This window comes from Oryx dammah, unplaced genomic scaffold (genome assembly GCF_014754425.2).
Source record: "Oryx dammah isolate SB20612 unplaced genomic scaffold, SCBI_Odam_1.1 HiC_scaffold_17, whole genome shotgun sequence".
NCBI classification, from domain to species: domain Eukaryota; kingdom Metazoa; phylum Chordata; class Mammalia; order Artiodactyla; family Bovidae; genus Oryx; species Oryx dammah.
The window spans coordinates 73,502,257-73,523,853 of NW_024070201.1; the positions used below are offsets into that span (position 1 = coordinate 73,502,257).

Below are 21,597 nucleotides of genomic sequence, written 5' to 3' on the forward strand. Positions count from 1 at the left end.
CATCCCCATTTCACAGATGAGAAAAAAATCAAACCTTAGGACTGTTGTAACTAATGCAAAGTCACACTACCTATTCTACTAGGAGAGCCAGGCTGTGACTTCACACCACCTCACTCCAAAAATCTGTCGGTCCTAGGAACCAGCTCCCAACACCCACTAGTGTTTCTCTGCCTTCCTCCACGACTCTCCTTTCCTGACTGCCTTCTTTGTCTGCAGCGAGGGGATCAACTCGGGTCCCAGGGACCAAGATCCCGCCATTAGTTACCGCATACCCGGACGCTAGGCCCACCCCAGGAAGAGAGCGGGCAGGGACACAGAGGGCTTTGCGGAAGGGGAAGCTGTTATTACTGCGTGGGATTGAGGGCGGGGCGGAGCCAAACTCGGGGACCGCGGGCCTGCGACTTCAGCACCTTGGAGAGCGCGGCGGGGCGGGGCTCCCGGGTAAGGGGCGGGGCGGGGCGGGGCATACCCAAGCCTGGCCGAGGACCCGGGAGCGCGCTCGGAGGCGCTCGCGCCAGTCCCGAGAGCGGCGCGCGGTCTGGAGCCGCGCCCTGCCCTGCGCAGGTGCGCCCGCCGCGCAGTCCCCAGCCGATCCCCGCGGCGGCAGCCTCTCGCCGCGCCCGCGCCTCCTTCCCCGCCGCCGCCGCCGCCGCCGCCTCCGCGCCGCGCTCCGCCCGGATGGCCAGGGCTGTGCGGGAGAATGGCGGAGCGAGAGAGCGGCGGCCTGGGCGGGGGGGCCGCGTCCCCGCCTGCCGCCTCCCCGTTCCTGGGGCTGCACATCGCGTCGCCGCCCAATTTCAGGTGAGGCTCTCCGGCCGCCGCGCCCCACCCTTCAACCTAAATCGATCTGCCCGGGCTCCCCCCACCCCGCACCCGCCTCGCAACACGCACTCATGGGAAACCGCAGAACGAGAGGGCGGCGTGGGGATGGGGTCTCCTCCCGAATCCCCGTCAGCCTCAAGTCTAGACTCATGGCCGATGCATATCCGCGGTGCGGCTCTCTCCGCCATTCCGTGTCCGAGGCGAGGAGATCCTGAGCTGGAACTGGAGGAAGGGGCGCGGAGGCCGCCTTCTCTCCGACTTTGGAGCTGCGGCGGGGTCTGGGGTCCGCGTTGAGGTCCCGCAGGAGGCAGGAAGCCTGGGGCTTTGCCTGCGCCCAGTCGGAAGGCTCCTGAATAGAGGATGACACTAGGTTGGGGTGCCTCGCGGGTCCCAGTTTCTTGGGGCGACCGACAGCCTTGGTGCTAGAGAGAGTCGCAGGCCCCTCCCCCAGCCCTGCCTGGCCAGAGGGGCCCAACTCCCAGGCCTGGCGTGGCCAGGACCTTCTGTGCATTGGGACAAGTACTGACCTGGTCAGGTGCGTGTAGGTGCCTAACGAAGGCTCAGCCTCAACCCGCGAGATCGAGGCCCGGCTGTGGGAGGGGGAGTCTGGGTTGGAGCCCGCGGGAGTAGCCAGGGTTATTGGTGGGGTGGGTCTGGGTCCTGCTGGGGTGAGTACCCTGGACCCTGATCTGAGCTCCTCCTTCAGCTCTCTCCGTGCCCCTAGTCTGGCCTTAGGCAACTGGGAGGTGGATTTCAGAGAGGTGGCAGTGGGTGTTGTGGGGGTTGGGACGGACGTCCCTCCGTCCTCATCCTGGCAGGTTGGAGAGGAAGGAGAGGAAGGGTTACCGCTCCTGAGCCCCCAGAAAGAGGCCTCCATTCCCCATTGTTCCTCCATGTAATGAGCTGGTGCCTGCCCCTCTCCTGGGGCCTCCACCCCCGCCAGGCCCCAGCTGGGCTCTGGCGCCAGCCCCTCTTCTTGACCAAAGGGTTGCTGGCTCCCCGGCCCTCAGGTGGGCAGGGACCTCCAGGGATCGCTAATGGCATCATCATCAGGACTAGAAATCTCCCAGAAGGCCCGGAGCTGAGCTGCCAAAGACCAGATGGAGGAGGCCGGGCTCCAGGGCTGGGGGCTTTGTGGTTAGAGCCTCAGAGTAGGGAGGCCGAGGTGTGAGACTCACTCCACCTAATGTGAACTGCACTGCCTTCCCACCAGCGCTGCCCTCCATCCAGGAGGCCCCTCTGCGGTGGCTGAGCACAGCCCTGGGACAGATGTGGATGCGAATCCTGGCTCCACCAACTTTCTAGCTGCCTGACCTGGGCAGCTCTTTGGGCTTTCCTGAGTCTCATCTGTTGATGAGCTGATTCATATTGATTCCTTCAGGTCCATCATGCTGGCACTCAGCAAGCGCCACCCTCCACACCGGCGGGCGTTGAGGCGTCTCATTCCTGCTTGGAGCATGTTCCTGGGGCTGGCTGAGGTCTCCCTCCCCACCACTCTGGGTATCAGGATGGGCCTGCCCATTTTGTAGATGAGGAGACTGAGGTTCAGGAAGGCGGGTGGTTTCCCCGAGGGGAGTCAGGGCCTGAGGCTGCGTGTTCAGTCCACTCTACCTTCAGGCCCTGCCTCTGACCCGGAGGACAGCTTGGCCTCCCCCGCCTGTTTCCCCCTCCCCAGGTGAGAGCGCTTTCCGTCCCCGCTGCCTCCGGCGGGCAGGTTATCCTGGACTCCTGAGGGACAGTGACTGATAAGGAGGGCCCGCCAGTGAGTGTGCCCAGCCCTGGGCCCGGTGGGCAAGGGTGGCACTGTGCCAAGGCTGAGTGTGGGTTGGCCCTCCGGGACACCATGGCCTGGCTGTGGAGATGTGAACAGTAAGGCCAGTGTCTCCGGCCCCGAGGCCTGCCCTGCCGGCTCCAGCAGCCCCCGCTGCCCTTTCCCTGACCGCCTCTCACGTCTGATGGAGCCCGGGTGGGACTGCGCCCCGTGGCTCTGGCCTGGCTTTGAATCCTGGCTCCGTCCCCTTAGCCACATGCTCAGAGTGGGTGCCGAATGCCTTGGGCTGGTTTTTTCTCCACGATGTCTACTTTGCCCCTGCTCAGGGCAGCCCTAAGACATGGATGAAACAATACATGTTGAGTGTTTCAAGGGCTGTGAAGAGCTGTATTCATGTCGGGCTGTTCCTGAGGGTATTATTGTGTGTGTGTGTGTACACACGTGTGTGCATGTGTGCATGTGTGCATGTGACCCAGCACCACTGTCCACTTCCAGAAGGCACAAAACGTCAATACCTAAACTTCAGTTTGCCTGAAGCCGGGCACAGAGTAGGTGTGCAGTGCTTTACTATTTAACTGGGGATGCAACTGGAGAGTTCAGAGAAGAGCGCTGGAAACCCGGCCACTTGGGAGGCCTTTGCTCTGCCCAGGCTCCGTTCTAAGCACTTTCTGTGCAAGGGTGCCTCATCCTGCCCAGAACCACACAGACAGAATCTTGTCATTATCCCCACTTTGCAGATGAAGAAACAGAGATGGGAAGAGGTTAGGTAAGTGGCAGAGGTCGAGTTCAGAGCCACCCTGGAAAGAGAGGGCCCAGAGGGATAACTATGGAGAGTTTGGGGAGGGGGACACAGGTGTGGCTCTGAGGAGAGCGAGCATTTATTTGTTGAGAGTTGGTATAAATAAACTTTTTTTTTTTTTTCTGATTCTAGAAATGCTCCAACCAGTTACTAGTAATTACCTTTGACTCCGCTGTGGGAGAGGGATTTTCACTTATTTCACAAACTTCTGTATTCTTTGAGTTCTTATTTTTACCATAAGCATAAGTTACTTCTGTCACCTACAAAAGAATAAAAGAAAGTTGGAGGGTAAAGTGATACATGTTCATTTTAAGGAAATTCTGTGAGAGAATTTAAAGACTTAGCAGTGGATTCCTTGAGCTACGTGGCAGGAGAAGAGAGGGACAGTCCTCATGAGAGGCTGGTGGGGGGTCAAGTGAGCGGCTTTCCCGGGGTGTGCTGAAGGCGGCGTGGATGAGAGGACCTTAGAGACCAGCCCACCCCCAGCCCACCCCCTTCCTTAGGGGGAGACAAGAGAGGCTGTCTGGAGCACACACAGCAAGCTGCAGCGGAGCTGGGGCGGCACTGGGTCTCAGGACTTCTTGGACACGATGGTCATGTTCTGGCCCCCACGCTGCCTGGGGGGCGCAGGAGCTGAGGGCCCCCTACCCATCTCCTCACAGGGTTCTGTGCACTCAGCTGTTTTTCATTCACTCAGCAAGAACTTGTGGGAATTCCCAGTGGTTAGGATTCCACCCTGGCACTGCTAAGGGCCTGGGTTTGATCCCTGGTTGGGGAACTAAAATCCCATAAGCTGTGCCGCCCGGCTCTCCACCTCATCCCCAAAAAACCCAAGTTACCTCCACTTTGCTGGGCTCACTGAGACACTCCAGAGGCACAGATGAGGGCCTGGCCTGTCGTGCGGGCAGCAACGTGGTCTATGTGGTCAGACAGACAGACAGACAAGGCCTTACCAGGCAGGTTGTAGGTGAACTGGTGACTCAGGTCAGGGGCCTGGAGGGGCCCTGGGTCAGGACAGGGTCAGCTCAGCACAGACCTGGGGGGAGAGTGAGGGTCACCCAAGAGGGGGGGTGAAGAGGGAAGGCGCATGTGATACCCAGGCTGGCCCAAGTGCAGAGAGCGGACGTGCAGGGACGCAAAGGCCCTGTGGGGACCCTGGCCTGTCCCCCCACAAGCAGGGGAGCCCACAGGGGTCTCGGGAAGTACAGCATCAGATGGTGCCTCAGGCTTCTGATCAGGAGTGGACAGGGAGGCAGGGAGGCCACTGGGAGACCAGCCGTTGTGTGGGTGTGGACGGGGCTCAGGGGAGGGACATTTGGAGGGTAGATTAGCCCACCTGGGAGGGAGCCAGGGGAGGGGAGAGAGGCGCCTGGGATGAGGATGGTCCGAGGAAGGGGGTGCCCTGTGGGAGAAGAGAGGCTTGGGTGATGACGTCACTTGAAGCTGAGCCTGAGGTTGCTGATCAAGGGGGGACCCAGTTAGAGGGTTCAAGCAGGCAGTTGGTGTGGGGTCTGGAGCTCAAAGGGAAGGATGGGGCTGGGGCCACAGACCCTGGGAGTCTCTGCTCAGAGAGCGAGTGATGGCCTGAAGCCTCAGGAGGAACATCATAACCGGGGGGACAGAGTGAAGGGAGAGGCTGGGGACCTGCCACATCTGGGGGGTAGTGAAAAGCTGCTGCTGTTGGGGCCACCACAACCCTGCCCTGGGCAGCGCCCCCAGATGGCTGCGATGAGGCAAAACGTGGACTCTGCTCACACAGACGGCTATGGCCAAGGCAGCATTCCAACCCAGTGATTGGGTGTCAGAACCGTAAGTTTGCCTCTGGATTCCTGGGGCCCCGGGGGACCCACAGGTTGGGCCCCAGGTCCCGTTCCCCCTCCAGGGGCTCTTGCACGTCCAGGGCACCGTTTCTGCAGCTGGCCCTGCTCTTGGATTCATTCAAGAAATCTCTAGGCACGTCCACCGTGGGCCTGGCCTTACCCGGCACCAGAGACACAGGCAGGGCCCAGGGCCTGGGTCTACCAGCGCTGCTGCTAACAAGCATTTATCTAGTGCCTGCAGTATACGGGTCCCGGGCTTCACGTGCGGAGCAGAGCAGGGGCGAGAGTCAGAGTTACCCCAGGAAACCCGGCTCTGCGAGGGGCGGGGGCTCGGGGGTGTGACCCAGAGCGGACTTGCGGAGAAGACGGCCCCTGGATCCCACCGCGGCCCGCGGCTGTGTTTGCGTCAGGGTCCCTCCCTGTGTGCGAGTCATCACGTGGAGCCGTAAGATGACCCGCTCTGTCTTCTGCTTATTCTCTTAGTTCCCATTGTCAACATTAACACACAGACTTTATAATGTTCATCCCGGACAGTGAGCAATGCTCCGTCCGCTGGAAGACCCCGCGTGCCAGACTCCGCGGTGGTCTCCATCATGAGGATACACACCCTTGTGCAGAAAGGTTTTGCCAAGGTTGGGATGGTTCCATAGGATAGTTTCCTGAAAGTCAAGTCACCAGATCCCAGAGTTCTTGCTCCATATCAGCACCAAAGTATTGAAACAGACTGGATGCTTGCTGACCCCAAGCAGGGCCTTCCCGGGTGGCCTAGTGGTAGAGCCTGCCTGCCAGTGCAACCGGGCTTCCCTGGTCACTCAGCTGGTAAAGAATCCGCCTGCAGTGCAGGAGACCTGGGTTCAGTCCCTGGGTTGGGAAGGTGCCCTGGAGGAGGAAATGGCTGCCCACTCCAGTATTCCTGCCTGGAGAATCCCATGGACAGAGGAGCCTGGTGGGCTACAGCCCACGGGGCTGCAAAAGAGTCGGGCTGAGCACAACCCCAAGTAGGGGTGTTCTTGTGGGACTGGCTTATTGGGTTGGATTCAGTTTTCAGTGAAGATGACCCCAGTGTGGACATGGTTGAGAAAGGAATTCCAGACCAGAGGAGAAAACCCAGCCTGACCCCAGGGTCCCCCAGAGCTGGGGGTGGGACGGAGAGGGGACTCTGAGGGTGAGGCTGGGCCTGGCGCCCCCCACTCTGCCGTCTCAGCCAGCACCATCTTCCCAGAGGCCCCTACTCCTACCCCAGACGCACAGGCAGGGTTCTGGGCACCCAGGAAGTCAGGCTGAAGAGGGAGCTGGCTTCAAGATTTCCGAAGGGGAAGTCTAGAAAGACCTGGGGACATCAGCGTTTCATTCATTCGACAGCAGTCACTAAGTACCTGTCATGTCAGGCCCCCTCGTGATGCCGTCCTCACGGGCCAGTTGCCTCTCGGGGGAACCCACCTTTGGTCACAGAGCCCACAGGGAAAATTCCAGTGACTCCCCACCCCAGGACGCCTGCAAGGGGGACCTAGGCCACAGCGGGGCTCTTCAGCCCGATCAGGGAAGCCAGTGGGGCAGGAGCCTGAGAGTTGGGAGGGTGGGAGGCGGGGGCAGGACCCACAGGTGAGAATCTGGGCCCCTTCCTCTAAGGATGGGGGAAGCTGTTAGGGTTCTGAGCTGGGAACGGGTGATAGAGCCAGACTTGCATTTCACATGTTGGTTTTGGTGGCCCCTCGGAGAATGGCCTGTAGGGGAGACCAAGGGAGGTGGGGAAGCTGCTCAGAGTAGGGCAGCCAAGGCTTGGGTTCGAGAACCCCCTGGGCAGCCATGCTCAGCACTCAGAGGGCGGCAGAGAGATAGGCGGGACCCTTGGACCGCAGCTGACCCCATCACAGCAGGGCCCCGTGAGACATCGTGGCCGGGACCCACGGTCAGTCAGCTGGCACCCTGACCTCCCTCCCCAGGAGCCAGGAACAGGAAGACAGGAAGAGCCTCTGGGCAGCCAGATGCCTGGCTGGGTTTGGCATTGCTCAGCTTGAAGCCTCAGCACTTTACCATTTAACCCTTGCTTGGCAGGCACTGCTAACTCCACCTCCTCCTGGGTGGAAACAGCAGCTTAGAAAGAGATGCCCTTGGTGGAACGCAGATGTGACTGACGGCACATGGCAAGGGAAAGGCCATGACGTAAACATCGAAACACAAGAGGCTTGTCTGTCCGTTTAGGGGAGCTCGGCTCAGGCAGCGGGAGCCTGAGGGTGGCATGTTCAGAGGACAGTGAGGAGCCAGAGAGGAGGACTGGGGCACCAGAGTGGGAGGCGATGAGGTTAACTCGGAAGAGGGAGCCTGGGTGATAAAGATTGATGTCAAAGGTTTGGTGGGGGGAAGTCTCGAGAAACCAAACCCTTGCCGAAGAGTGACCAGATATTAGTGTGGGTGAGACCTCGTGACCCGTCTCACCCCAACGGGCAAGCAAGTCTGGGTGATGAGGGCAGCTGCCTCCGAAGGGCTGGGGTTCCCAGATCTAGAGGCAAAGCCGGGGACCCGACCTGCGGTGGGTCGTGTGGTTCAGCCTGAGCTGTCTTCTGGCGCTCCAGGGGCCGGTTTCCATGGGGAAGGTGGATCAGTGGGTTCAGGAGGGGACCTTCCTCCTTCCTTCCTGCTCCCGCTGCCCGCCTCCTCTCCATCTTTTCCTTCCTCCTCAAGGAGCTGCTCTCCTTGAACTTGGAGGGACTAAGGGTCTGTATGGCTTTCCCTCCACAAAGGGCCTCCTGGGGCTTCAGGTGAGAGACCCAGAACTCCTGGTGCCTGGAGAAGCAGGAAGGAAGGGCAGAGAATAGGGCGGTGGAGGGGTGGGCAGAGGTGGGCCTTGCGGGAGGTGGGTGTGATTTGCAAAGATGACTCCAGGATTAGTCCAGCCCCCGATCCTAGGTCGGGACCTCCTCACAGCACCCTGTAACTTACACACACTCCACTCAGTTAAGTTTACCAGCACCCAGAATGGAGGGGGGGCCTCATCTTACATATGGAGAAGCCGCAGACCTATGGCATCTTCTGTCTGAGCCTTAGTGTTCCTCATCTGTAAAATGGGCAGAATAAAACCGTCTTCCAAGGCTGGAGTGAGGATGAAGGGAGACGCAGAGCATAAAGAAGGTTGGTGGCCAGGGCACGGCAGCCACTCAGACTACAGGGTGGCTGATCCTCGTAAGGGAAGGAGTCAGGATTTGATCTCAGGCCTCATGCTTCTGAGCCTGGTATGGCGGCCATTCCACCATCTTGCCTGGCTTAGGAGTAAAAAGTAAGATTGAGGAGCTCCATGAACCTGCCCCACCAGAGCCAGGGATCAAGTACAGCTGTTGAGCCCCAGCCCAGGGCTCTGTCCACCACTGCCCTTGGAGACCCTCATTGCTCATGTGCAGAGGCTGAGACAGCTGTCCCTGCCAGCCCCCCAGACCTGCCTCCCAGGAAGCAAGAATATCGGGTGATGCTGAGATTGTGTGTGAAGAAATGAGCTGAGAAGCCCCGGCCCAGGTCCAAGCCAGACCCTGCAGGTCTGCTGCGAACACTCTGGTCTGAGAGGAGCCGTGGAGGCTGAGGCTGTCCTGGACAGCCATCAGCAGACACATACTGAGTGCCTAGTGTATGCAAGATGACCTCACCAGCTCTGCCCTCCAGACTTTGCTGGTGGGGCAGGGGTTGACCTTTATTCTTCACCTGCTGGGTGCAGGGTGGGGGTGGGGTGTGAGCTCCATCTACTTTGGAGCCCCCTGAGAGGACGGGAAGGATGCTTGATGCAGGCCTCTTTCCCTCTGCTCCTTCACACTGCCTTCCCTCCACGCACAGGGTGACACCAACCACAAGCAGGAGGAATGACAGGGACCAGTGAACGCTGCCTGGAGGGCTGTGAGGCGCTGATACCGGGGACCAGGAGGGCTTCCTGGAGGAGGGGGCTTAACCAAACCTTCTCCCAGCAGGCACAGGTGAAAGCCTGCCACATGCTTCATCCAAGCGCTGGGTTAGACGCTTGGGAGGCAGATGCAAGAGATAGACCTTCACACACAGAGTCGGCAAGAGGAGTTGCGTGCAAAGGGTGGTGCTTCATCTGCCTCATCATGGTGGGTGAGGGGGGGAGCGATGTGCAGGCATGGGGAAACTGAGGCAGACAGCCCAGGGCGGAGGCCTGGGACTGCAGAGGCAGGAGCTAGGCCAGGCTGGGCAGTGAGGACATGAACATGCAGACGTGTGCGGGGGTCCCAGGCCCCCAAGGGTCATCTGAAGGCACGTCTGGGTTAGTCACCCAGTGGTCCTGCCGCTGCCTGGTGCCAGCTGAATCCCAGGGGTGCTTTCTCCGTGATGGGCCAGGCTGCCAGTGTGTGTTCCCCACTGCAGATGGGTTCTCAGCCCAGAATCAGAGATGCCACCCTGCACCAGACTGGGCAGGGCTGCCCTGACTTCCTCCCCAGCCTGCCCCTACCTCCACACCCTGCCCCAGCCCAGGGAACCTACCACCCTTGGGCTCCAGGTCAGAAGAAGCCTTCGAGAGCACATTGTCATCTGCTCCCTCGGCCGCCAAATGCCTCCATGCCGCTCCTCCAGGGGCCTTCCAGCTTCTACTGCTGCCACCCCACGGTGCCAGGAGCCTCTTGGGCCCCCAGGCTGCCCTTCTGCCCTGCCCAGGGAGATCCACACATGACCTGCCCTTAGCCCTGGCCTTGGAGCCTCCTTTGCCTCCAGGCACTTCCTGGATGGAAGGACAGAGCCCTGGGGAAGGGGGCCGGGTTCTGTCTGCACCCAGGTGGGCAACAGAAGCAGCCCAGACCCACCCCAGGCAGCGCTGTCTGTGAGCCCACAGAAACCTGCCTGATGAGCTGCGGGGGCTGAGCATCCCTTTGTGGAGAATTTTGGAAGCACAGCCCCCCACCCCCACCCCCATCTCACCACCAGGAGCCCTAATTGTGCTGCTGGCCCTTTAAAAGCAGATCCGGGGCTGGCTTTTGGGGGGAAACTGCCCAGATTTCTGCCATCTGCGTCCAAGCCTGGGCCAGGGAGGGGGGGCCACCCCAGCCCCTGACAGGACCGGGGCATTGGAAGGGCAGGAGGAGCCCGGCATTGATTGCAGTAACCTGATCCCGCAGGGGAGGCGGCCGCGACAGCAGCGGCTGTGAAGAGCCGGGGAGGAAGCTGCCTGCAGCTGAGGGCTGGCGGGGCAGAGCTGGGGTCGGCAGCCAGCCGCTGCCTCCTCTCCCGGCCCATCTATTTTTAATGAGCTCCCCAGACTTCTGCAGCGGGCTGGACGCAGAAAGGCAGGCCCAGGCGGCGGAGGCCGGAGGCCCCAGCCCTGCCCTGAGCCCTGGCCCCCACCCCAACCCTTCTGGGCATGAGAGGGCGGCCCTGGGGCCCCGCAGCCCCCCGGCCGGGCAGGGCTCTCCATGCAGCTGGTGCTGAAGATGGATTCGAGCCCAGACAATGACAGCTGGTTGGAGGATCAGTGGGAGCACTGGTAGGGGTTTGGGGCCCGGCGTGGGGGAGGGGGAAGCTCTGGGGCGACTCCACTGGGCTCCGGGTCTCTGTTTGGTTTGGGGGGAGGCCAGAGGCAGGGGGTGTGGCCCTCTAGGACCCCCTGGGGCTGAGCCCACCACCTCTCCTGGGTGACCTTGGACTAGTGGGTCTACATTCTCTAGCCCTCAATCTCCTGGTCTTCTTGAAGAAAAGACTCAGAATTCTCCCCAACTTCCTTAACAGAGTTCTCCCACTGTCCCACCCACACCAAACCAGGCAGATACCCAGGGCTGGGGCTGAGTAGGAGCTGGCACAGCCCACCACTCTGGGGTGGGGGCCGGCCTTGCGGGGACAGGGTCCTAGTACAGCTAGTTAGAGTTCCCATGCTTTGAGTGGGGTCTCCTGAGTCCAGGACACCTCCAGCTTATCCCAGCCCCGCCATGGGCGACCTCCGGTTCGGGGCCCACCTGCCAGGCAGGAGGATTTTGCATTGGAATTGATGAGACCAAGAGCACAGAATAGGGGCACCGTCTTTCCTAGAACTGGATGAAACTAGATTGACACCAGGTTCCCCTTCATTTGCTCCCAGGGCTTCCGAGGGGGGGACCTCCTGGGCCGGGGACATGGAGCACCCCTCTGAGCTGGGGCGGGGCCTCTGCCAGCACCCTGGGTTCTGTCCCCGAGGTGCACAGGGAGGCCCCACTCCTGGCCTCCCTTGGAGTCTCTTCTCAACGCTCCACCTCCTCCATGGGTGAACTGGAGTCAAGTCAGTGCCTTGCCTCTGGAAGCCATTTCTTTGGCAGAGCCGAGTCTCTGACCAGCTGGGCCTTCTAGGCACAGCCTCCTGGTTGACAGCAGGGTGGAAACTCCCAGCCGGGTAGAGCTACGGTGACCCAGAGCCCTCCCTTCCAGTCCTCACCAGGAGACCTGCCTTTTGATCTGAGCCCCAAGCTTGCCCTGCCTGTTCAGTACCCCTTGCACTGATGCAGGCAGACCTCAGGTCCCATCCTCTAGGGGCTGTGATACGTCAAGGGGCTACCCCTCGGAAGAGGTACAAGGGAGGCACCAGGGTCCTCGGCCCACCACCAGCAGTCCCCTGAGTGGTAACTTTGGCTTCTTGTCCCCACCAGGCTCACCCATGACATCAGCCTGGAGGAGTTTGAGGATGAAGACCTCTCCGAGATCACCGATGAGTGTGGCATCAGCCTGCAGTGCAAAGACACTTTGTCCTTACGGGTAAGGGTTGGGTGGATGGGATGGGTAGGGACAGGAGGGAGGGTATCCCCATATCTAGAGGGGCTCTTGGGGTCTTTTTGGCACTCCCATCTAAGGAAATAACATGCAGGAAACATCCAGGACCATGCTTGGCACATGTTGAGTGCTCAGATTTTTTATTTATTATGCATTTATTTATTTTGCCAGGGGCAAAGGCAGGAGACAGATCCTTCAGTTGCCCACAAGAAGGGAGAGAGCAGGAAGTCTTGAGGCCTAGGACAGTAGCAGTTAGGACCATAATTAAGGGAAGACTCAGGACTACCCTAAATCCTTTCCAAAGCTTCCTTGGCAGAGGGCCTGAGGCAGTGTAGGGTGGAGTCCAGTGGAATCTGCAGTGCTTTGGGGCAGGAGAAGAGAGCCAGGGCACTCCCCTGGCTACCATGGCACCGATCACACCACACAGCCTAATGGACCCCCTCTGGCCCCTGTCCTAAGGGTCTCTCTGGAAGGTTAATCCAGCATTGCTGCTCTGGGCCCCCGTGGCTTTGCCATAGGACAGATGGCTCTCTCAGCTGCCAAAGGTCTGAATCCTGCCTGGAGGGAGGTCCCCAGCGTCTGGGGAGGCCCAGTCAGACAGAGATCCCTCATGTCTTTTCAGAACAGGAAAAAGGGGCCACAGGCCAAGAGATGGAAAGCAAGCGTGCAGCTAGGTTGCAGAGCCCAGAGTTTCTGTCAGCCCGCAGGAGGGTGGGTGGCCGGAGTAGACATGCGGTTGGGAGAATGTTAGCAAAGGAGAGCCGCAGTGTGAGTTGGGGTGGCGTACCTCTGTGTTGACCTCCTTTCACCCCCAGAGATTCTGTAAGTCCTTCTAGGCAAGAGGAAACCGAGGGGTGGGGCAAACCCTACCTACGCTGTACCCCCACCCCCTGGCCAGGCCAGAGGGGATGGAGGCAGAGGCCAGATTCTGGACGAATACAGCTTCTTTAAGGTCATTCATCGGTTTGGGACTCCCGCACCATCCTCTTGGCTGACTTGTACAAGCAGAGCCTTGGAGAGGGTGGTCTTTGCAACCAGCGGACCCTGAGATGGTACTAGCTCGGGGTGTACCCTGTGGGGCCTTAGCCAAGCTCCAGGGGGCTATTACGTTTTCTTACCAGTAAATCCTGGCCTCTCTGGGACGCTGGGAGGCAGTTAACTGGTGAGGGAATTGGGAGAGTCGAGGGATCTGTCCAAGGTGCCAGGGAATTAATGGCAGGCCAGGAGCTCTGGACTGTCAGAGTTAGGCCAAGAGAAGACCTCAGGTTGGAGGGTCCTTAGCCTGAGGACGGAAGAGGGTGTGGATGCCACTGCCTCATGCGGGTGCTTGCCACCTGCTCCTCCCGGCCCGGCGTCCCTCTTCCGTCCGCGCTCGGGTCCTCCTGTCCGCACTGCAGCCCTCCGGGCTGAGACTATTTCCTGGGTTTCCCTTACTGCCCACTTCAAAAACTAACCCTGCTCTTCATCCCTTGTGGGGCCCTGAACTCCTCGGCGACCCCTCCGTCCCCAGTCCCCATGGCAACAGCGGTGACCTCACTCTGGGCTCGGTTTACTACTCGGGTGAGGTCACCGGCCGTTGCCAAGGGAACGAGGGGGGTTGCAAAGAGTCGGAAAGCGGGCGACCGTGGGGGCGGGGATCGGTGTGGATTGCCAAAGGTGCGGACTGACATGCGGAGGAGGCGGCGGCCTCGCGCGTCCTCGAGGGGGCAAGAGGGCACGGCCCCCTCTCGCGGGGCTCCTTGCTGCTCTCCCTGTCTCCCCCTCTTTGAGGCCGCGGAATCGGCTCGCCCGCGCCGGGTGTGGGGCGGGGGTGTGGGGGCGGTGCTCGGCCGCCTGGGCTCCGCCCCCGCCCGGCCCCTGACGCCCCTCCGTCCGCGCCGCGCAGCCCCCACGCGCCGGGCTGCTCTCCGCGGGCGGCGGCGGCGGCGGGGGGAGCAGGCTGCAGGCCGAGATGCTGCAGATGGACCTGATCGATGCGGCGGGGGACACTCCCGGCGCCGAGGACGACGACGAGGAGGAGGAGCGCGCCGCGCGGCGGCCAGGAGCGGGGCCACCCGAGGCCGAGCCCCGCCAGGAGACGGTGCCCCGCGGCCAGAGCCAGAGCCAGGGCCAGGGCCAGGGCCCGGGCGGCGGAGACACGTACCGGCCCAAGCGACCCACCACGCTGAACCTCTTCCCGCAGGTGCCGCGGTCTCAGGTGAGGCGGGGCCGGGGCTCAGGGGGCGGCGCCGCGGGGCGGGGCTCCGGCAGGTGTCCTCAGGGTCCCGGCAAGTGCCGCGGAGCCGGCGGGGCTGTGCGAGTCGGAAAAGTCTCCAGCCTGGTGATGCTTGGCCTAGCTTTCCCCAGGGGGAGGTCCCTGGAGAGGTGATCGCTGAAGGCAAGCAGAATCCACCCTAAGTGAGACGGGCCGAGTAGCTCTCTGGGTTTTGAGCCTCGAGATGAGACGTGGAAGGAATGTAGGGGCTGAGAGGGCCAGGGGGAAGATGCTGCTGGAGAGGGAAGTAGGGGATTAAGAGAACAGGGGTTGCCAGGGTGTCGGGGTTCCTGCTGAACGTGGGGCAGAAGCAGGGCCTGGAGAAAAGGGCACGTGAGGTGGCCTCGTGGGAAAAGTCAGGGGAAGTTGTGAGAAGTTGTGGCGGTTGCCGCTTTGAAATTCTGGCAGCTGGGAATTCCCGGGAGGCAGGGGAGGGAAATGGGAGGCGGGGCTGCTGGGCTGGGTTGGGGGCCTAGGGCCCCTGGGCTGGGTGGCTGGATGCCAAGAAGGGCTGAATGAGGTCTGGGGAGAGCCGGCAGTGGGCCATTGTCTCCCAGGCCCAGTCTGGGGAGGTTCAGAGGAGCGGCTCTGGGAGCTGGGGCTGTGGGTGGAGGGTGCAGGTGCTGCAGAGAGAGGATCGGTCCCTTTCTCAGAATCCTCTCTGGTGGGTTTTGGCAGCCAAACTCATGAATGTGGGAGCCTGCGAGGGTGTTCTCAGGGGAGGGGGCTTAAGGTGTCTGTAGGGAGCCTTGTATATAGGCATTGTGGAGAGGGATCCCAGGGGCCGGAGAATGTGGGGTGTGTGGCCCGGAGACCCAGGGAAGAGGGCCTCTGACAGTTACATCTGTCATTCCTACCTCATGTGCTCCTGGCAGGGAGGGGTGGGGGAACCTCATCCTGGAGCCTTCATTTGTATGATTCATCCCCAGTCCCCCAGGCTAGCTGCTGCGGAGACCCTTCTTCCTGCCTCTTTCAGGCTCTACGAGCACGTCCCTGCCTCCTCCCTAGGCCATGGCTTCCCAGGCTTCAGGGGAGTAGGGCCGGGAGTGAGCATCTTGCCTGTAAACCCTCCACGTCTGAGACCCTGGGATCTGGCTCTGTCCCTGGATGGCTCTGGCTCCCCTCCCCACTCACCACCAATGGTGGTGTTGCCACTTTCATTGAGGCCAATGATAACCTCTCCCTGAGGCCCAGCCAGCTTCCCCGGGCCCAGGGGGTGGGCTGTCCCACGTCAGCAGGCCTGGGAGGAGGACTGTGACTTGCCGCCCCTCCTGCCTGCGCCAGAGGGCTGAGGCCCTTGGCCAAGTGGTAGGGGGGCAAGGGCAGCAGCAAATGGCCTAGGGCTGGCCTGGGGGGCGGGGTGGGCCGGGCCTCCCCGTGCCGGGCACTGCTGAGCGCCTCTGTCACAGGGCCTTTTGTTCCCTGCACAGGACACACTGAATAATAACTCTCTGGGCAAGAAGCACAGTTGGCAGGATCGGGTGTCGAGATCGTCCTCACCACTGAAGACAGGTAAGTGGGGGCCCTTTCCCTTGCCTGAACCCCAGCCGTGGTCAGCGGTGGCCCTGGAGCCTGCCGCACGCCCCGTGGGGAGGCCCCACCGTGTCTTGGTGTCTGTGTCCGGGTGGCCCTTGGGCCGGGTGAGGGCGCCGCCTTTAGCCCCGCCCCGCCTGCTCTCCAGGGGAGCAGACGCCTCCGCATGAGCACGTCTGCTTGAGCGATGAGCTGCCGCCCCCCAGCAGCCCCGCGCCCACCAAGGATCGAGGCACCTCCACGGACAGCCCCTGCCGCCGAAGCGCCGCCACCCAGATGGCGCCTCCTGGTGGGCCCCCTGCCGCCCCCCCGGGTGGCCGGAGCCACTCGCACCGAGACCGCATCCACTACCAGGCGGACGTGCGGCTGGAGGCCACCGAGGAGATCTACCTGACGCCCGTGCAGAGGCCCCCGGACCCTGCGGAGCCCACCTCCGCCTTCCTGCCCCCCGCCGAGAGCCGGATGTCGGTCAGCTCCGACCCCGACCCCGCCGCCTACCCGGCCAGTGCCGGGCGGCCACACCCCTCTATCAGTGAGGAGGACGAGGGCTTCGACTGCTTGTCGTCCCCTGAGCGGGCCGAGCCGCCAGTGGGAGCATGGCGCGGGAGCCTGGGGGAGCCGCCGCCGCCTCCGCGGGCCTCGCTGAGCTCGGACACCAGCGCCCTTTCCTACGACTCGGTCAAGTATACGCTGGTGGTGGACGAGCACGCACAGCTGGAGCTGGTGAGCCTGCGGCCGTGCTTCGGCGACTACAGCGACGAGAGCGACTCGGCCACCGTGTACGACAACTGCGCCTCTGCCTCCTCCCCCTACGAGTCGGCCATCGGGGAGGAGTACGAGGAGGCCCCCCGGCCGCGGCCCCCGGCCTGCCTCTCCGAGGACTCCACGCCCGACGAACCCGACGTCCACTTCTCCAAGAAGTTCCTGAATGTCTTCATGAGCGGCCGCTCTCGCTCCTCCAGTGAGTGGGCAGCAGGGAGCTGGGGGCGGCGGGGAGGGACCTGGTGGAGGTATCCCCAGTGGCGGCGCCAGGTCCACCTGGTCACGGCATTAGGGCTGAGCCAGGGGCTGGGACCATCCTCTCCCAGCTCGTCCCCCTCGCTTACAGGTGCGGAGTCCTTCGGGCTCTTCTCCTGCGTCATCAACGGGGAAGAGCAGGAGCAGACCCACCGGGCCATATTCAGGTGAGAGCTGAGGGCTGCGCTGGGCAGGCAGGAGCCGGCCACACCCTCCTGGCCTCCACCATCACCACATGGCCTAAAGGCAGCCCCTGCACTCAGCCCCAGGAGGACAGTGTCCACCCTCTAGGAACCTGGAGCTTGGACACAGAGTGGATGGTCTCAGAGTGGTGTGTTTGCTGCCAGGGCCCAAGAGAGTGCCCAACAGACACCCCTGACCACACATTAAAACCCGCCAGCCCCTCCCCCTCCCCCCCATGGAAATAGTCCCTACCCATGACCCCTCACTTAGAACTTCCCTGTAGCTCAGACAGTAGTGAATTTGCCTGCAATGCCAAAGACCCGGTCCGATCCCTGGGTCAGGAAGATCCCCTGGAGAAGGGCATGGCAATCCACTCCAGTATTCTTGCCTGGAGAATCCCATGGACAGAGAAGCCTGGCGCCTACAGTCTATGGAGCTGCAGAGTCGGACACGATTGAGCGACTAACAGTATTACCGCCATGACCTCTCACAGTTAACCTGTGGTCCTGCTCCCTTGGCTGTGATTTCCTCGGTGGCAGATGCATGTCTGATTGACCTCGGTCCTCTCCTCCCGGCTCTAGGAGTCACGGGCACACGGGATGCTGTACAAATGTTTATTGAACCAGTGATGTCGATGTAGCTCCCAGACCCCAGAGCCGGGTGGGGGAACAGATGTCTGGTTGAAGGGGCCCAGGCAGTGAATTCCTCACGGGCCCTCACTGGGGACAGGTTTGTGCCTCGCCATGAAGACGAGCTCGAGCTGGAGGTGGACGACCCTCTGCTGGTGGAGCTGCAGGCCGAGGACTACTGGTACGAGGCCTACAACATGCGCACAGGAGCCAGGGGCGCCTTCCCTGCCTACTACGCCATCGAGGTCACCAAGGAGCCTGAGCACATGGCAGGTAGTGTTCCCGCCGCGGCGCACCGGCGCCCCCACATCAGTCCCGCCCCACCGCTCCTGGGCGGACTAGTGCTCCAGATCTCAGCCTCCCAGGGAGGGGGCCCCGCGGCAGTGACTTCATCTCACAATAGAGAAAAGTGAGGCCCAGCCCAGCAGGGCCAACCCCAGGGGCGGGGGTGGTGACCCTCTGCGGGTTGCCTGCTGCTCATTCCACGCTTGCTTTCCAGCCCTGACCAAAAACAGCGACTGGGTGGACCAGTTCCGGGTGAAGTTCCTGGGCTCAGTCCAGGTCCCCTATCACAAGGGCAATGATGTCCTCTGTGCTGCTATGCAAAAGGTAGCTGCTCCGCTGGGGAGGGCGCCCACACCCGGCCCGGTCCCCCATGCTTTCCTGGGGAGAGGGGCGCCAGCCTGACGTCCCGTCCTGCACCTACAGATCGCCACCACTCGCCGGCTCACCGTGCACTTTAACCCGCCCTCCAGCTGTGTCCTAGAGATCAGCGTGCGGGGCGTGAAGATCGGCGTCAAGGCTGACGATTCCCAGGAGGCCAAGGTGACGGCCCGGGGGCACCCCCTGCTCTCCCACCAGACTCCCAACCTGTGCCCCCGCGGGCTGACAACCACCCTCTTCTCTTCTCCCTCTTGTAGGGGAATAAATGTAGCCACTTTTTCCAGTTAAAAAACATCTCTTTCTGTGGATACCATCCAAAGAACAACAAGTAAGACCAGAGGGGAAAGGGGCGGAGGCGGGCGTGCTGGCTCAGGGTGCTTGCAGTCCAGCCCCGGGCCTGGCATGCGCCCCAGGGGCCTGAGCCCCTGTCCCGCCCAGACAGACTGCCCCCCTTCTGCAGGTACTTTGGGTTCATCACCAAGCACCCTGCTGACCACCGGTTTGCCTGCCACGTCTTTGTGTCTGAAGAATCCACCAAAGCGCTGGCAGAATCTGTGGGGTGAGTGTGTGCGTCCTACCGAGCTGCCAGCCCTGGCCTGAGGGCCCCAGCACACTCCTCAGGCTCGGCAACACCCCCAGTTCTCCTAGCGCCTCTGCACAGCTCCTCGGCTCATGGAGGGAGGGGTGGGCGGTCCTGCAGTCCCAACTTTATAGTCACTGGGCCCTTTCTTCAGTTGCAGTCTTACTCAGGAAACGCCACGTGTAGAGAACAGAGCTGAGCAGCTCTGACCAGGGCAGGCATGGGAAACAGAGCCCAGAATAGGGACCCTGACACTCCAGGGTGGAAACCCCAGGTGGAGGTCCTGCCCCTCCCTGGTGACGCCTGGGTGTCTGCCTGCCTCCTAGGAGAGCATTTCAGCAGTTCTACAAGCAGTTCGTGGAGTACACCTGCCCCACGGAAGACATCTACCTGGAGTAGCGGCGGCGCCACCCTGCCCTCGCATCCCCAGGCCAGGGCCAGGACAGCGGGCTGCCAACAGGACGTGGCACTGCTTGAGGGGGACACCTGCCACCGCCAGAGGAGGGGGAGTGGCGGGCTGCTGGCTGGGGTGGGGGAGGGCAGGGGTTATCGGGAGAGGCGAATGCAGTCTATTGTAATATATAGGGTTAGACTCATCTGCGGAGGATGGTGTGGGCTGCCCGGGGGTTGGGAGGGCACGGGGCTGGGGGGAAGATGAAGCCTCCAGCCAGGACGGGCTGCCTTCCTTAGGAGCAGAGAGCTCTGTCTCACCTTGGGCCTCCCTCACCTGCCCCTACCAGGGCCTCTGGCCGGCGGCCCCTGCCTTGACAAAGCCCATGCCACCTGCAAGTGCCCACCCTAGCCCTGCCCCCAACTCCCAGCCCCCAGCCGCGGGGCCCTGAGCTCCAGCCCAGCCCCTCCTGAGGACTTTGTGGTCAGGAAACAGCCGCAGGTGGGGGGTGCCGCCCCCGTTCCCAGCTGTCACCGGTGTGGCCTCTGGATCGACAGCTCCCACTGCAACCCCACCAGTGCACTGGCCCCCTGGCAGGCGTGGGGGTCCCTGCCGGGAGGGGAGAGCACGGCAGCAACAGGGGCCCCACCTCGGCAGGAAAAGGAGGCTCCGCCGCAGCCCTGGGCCAGCCGGGCCTCTTGGCTGCTTCAGCTGTAGCCCCATTCTAGGTCCTGTGACCCTGGCCTCCACTATTAAAGTGCCATTTCCTGTCGGGACTGCACTGGGTGTCATCTGCTTGGACCATCCCCCCTAACCCCCAACCTCGCCCGGCTCGTTCCCACACCAGGCAAGCCCAAGGCTTTGCTGCACAGAATAGTTTTATAAGGGGTTCCCATCACAGGCGTGAGTCATAGTAGTACTCGGCCATGTCGGGCCCGTCTCGCTTGCGCTGCTGGGCCCGGGAGAGCAGGGGTCGGGGCCCCCGAGGCCACGGGTGTTTCGGTCGGACCCCGTAGTCTAGAGAGAAAAAAGAGGGGGTGAGTGGCAGGGAGCGTCCGCGTTCCCCTGAAGTCTTCCCCACACACACGCTGTGTGGGGTGAGAAGGCCCCGAGGCTGGCCAGGTGCCCGCTCCCAGGGCACGGCTCCCCCATCGGGGAGCAGGGTGGGGAGAGGAAGGAGAGAGCCTACCATCCACCAGGCCAGAGAGCGGCGCCGAGAGTTCCAAGGGGGCCGAAAATTCCTCAGGAACGGCTTGCTGAGGCCTGCGGGAGAAGTTGGGGTGCTCAGCGCTGGCAGGGGGGCAGCTACCACCTCCCAGAACGGGAGCAACGTCTGAGGGTGGGGGGTCCTGACACCAGGGAGGGCCGGCCCACCTCAGGAGTTACCTCAGCGGCTGGGGGCGGAGGAGTGCGGCTGCCAGGACGAGGTACAGGACGAAGAGGCTCAGGCCAGCCCTGGGGTGCAGAGCCCCCAGCATGATCCCGGCTTCTGCCTGCCCCTCCCCCGGCAGGCCGGAGGATGGAACCTGCTGCCCACGCCCGGCCGCCTCACAAAGGCCCCCAGCTCCGTGGCTGCGTGTCAGCAGCGGCTCTGGCCTGCTGGGAAGCTCCCTGCTGAGGCCTGTGGGCAGCTTGTTCTGAGGCTGTGGGCCGCCAGGTGCTGAGCCCATCTTACTCTAGACTCACCGCTAAGGGCACAGATAGCTCAGCTCAGATCCCCACCTTGCCTCTTGCCAGGCGGAAACGTTGCCTCTCTCTGCGGGCCTGGGCTTCCTCACCACTGAGGTAAGGCACCTATACAACCTGCCCAGGGACGCACACCCAGGAGGCCCTGTGCAGCCCCGGCATTGCCACTGCTCCTCGCCCGGCCTCCCTCTCCCACCCCCTCCCTCCCACACTGACTTGCCCCAGGAAGGTCCTGCAGCTGGAGAGCCCTGAGCAGGTCCCTGGGCCCTGGCCCACCCAGGCCCCACGGGACAGAGCCCATGCTGAGGGCACCACCCCCAGGCTGCCCCCGCAGCTTAGCATGGCTGCAGGCCCGCCTCCGAGGCTGACACGGACTTCAGCATAGGTGGCAAAGCCTGGGACCTGGGCCTCTCGAGTGTAAGCTTCCCAAGGGCAGGGACTACAGCATGTTCAGTACTGGATGCCTGCTGGGTGCTCAGTGAATCCTTGATGGGGCCAGAGACTGAGTCTCTTCACAGGCCTGTGGCGAGGCCATGTGGCCCTCTGCTTCCTGCCCGGCCCTGTGTTAACTCAGTGTGGACCCGGCTCCCTCCCTGGACACAACTGGCTCCCAGGAACCGCCTTAGCATCCTCTGCCCCCCCTGCCCTCCGCCAGGAACCACAAGTTCAGACGCTCTGGCTCCTCTTAACTCCAAACCCCTCATTTCCTTGCCTCCAAGACTA

General features: G+C 62.3%; 2 protein-coding genes across 2 annotated transcripts; one reads left to right on the forward strand and one right to left on the reverse strand.

Annotated features, from left to right (window-relative positions):
* The first annotated feature begins 700 nt into the window (after nucleotides 1-700).
* Nucleotides 701-19,969, forward strand: MAPK8IP1 (mitogen-activated protein kinase 8 interacting protein 1). Its single transcript, XM_040259099.1, has 12 exons — nucleotides 701-801; nucleotides 11,818-11,923; nucleotides 13,824-14,135; nucleotides 15,623-15,704; nucleotides 15,874-16,686; nucleotides 16,834-16,909; nucleotides 17,655-17,827; nucleotides 18,054-18,163; nucleotides 18,263-18,379; nucleotides 18,475-18,545; nucleotides 18,678-18,776; nucleotides 19,124-19,969. Exons 1-12 carry the CDS (start codon nucleotides 701-703, stop codon nucleotides 19,194-19,196), a joined length of 2,133 nt encoding a protein of 710 aa, XP_040115033.1. The 3' UTR covers nucleotides 19,197-19,969.
* Nucleotides 19,970-20,048: 79 nt separating this feature from the next.
* CUNH11orf94 (chromosome unknown C11orf94 homolog) lies at nucleotides 20,049-20,858 on the reverse strand. Its single transcript, XM_040257700.1, has 3 exons — nucleotides 20,575-20,858; nucleotides 20,378-20,451; nucleotides 20,049-20,205 (listed from the first exon to the last, which is right to left on the reverse strand). Exons 1-3 carry the CDS (start codon nucleotides 20,856-20,858, stop codon nucleotides 20,084-20,086), a joined length of 480 nt encoding a protein of 159 aa, XP_040113634.1. The 3' UTR covers nucleotides 20,049-20,083.
* Nucleotides 20,859-21,597: the final 739 nt, after the last annotated feature.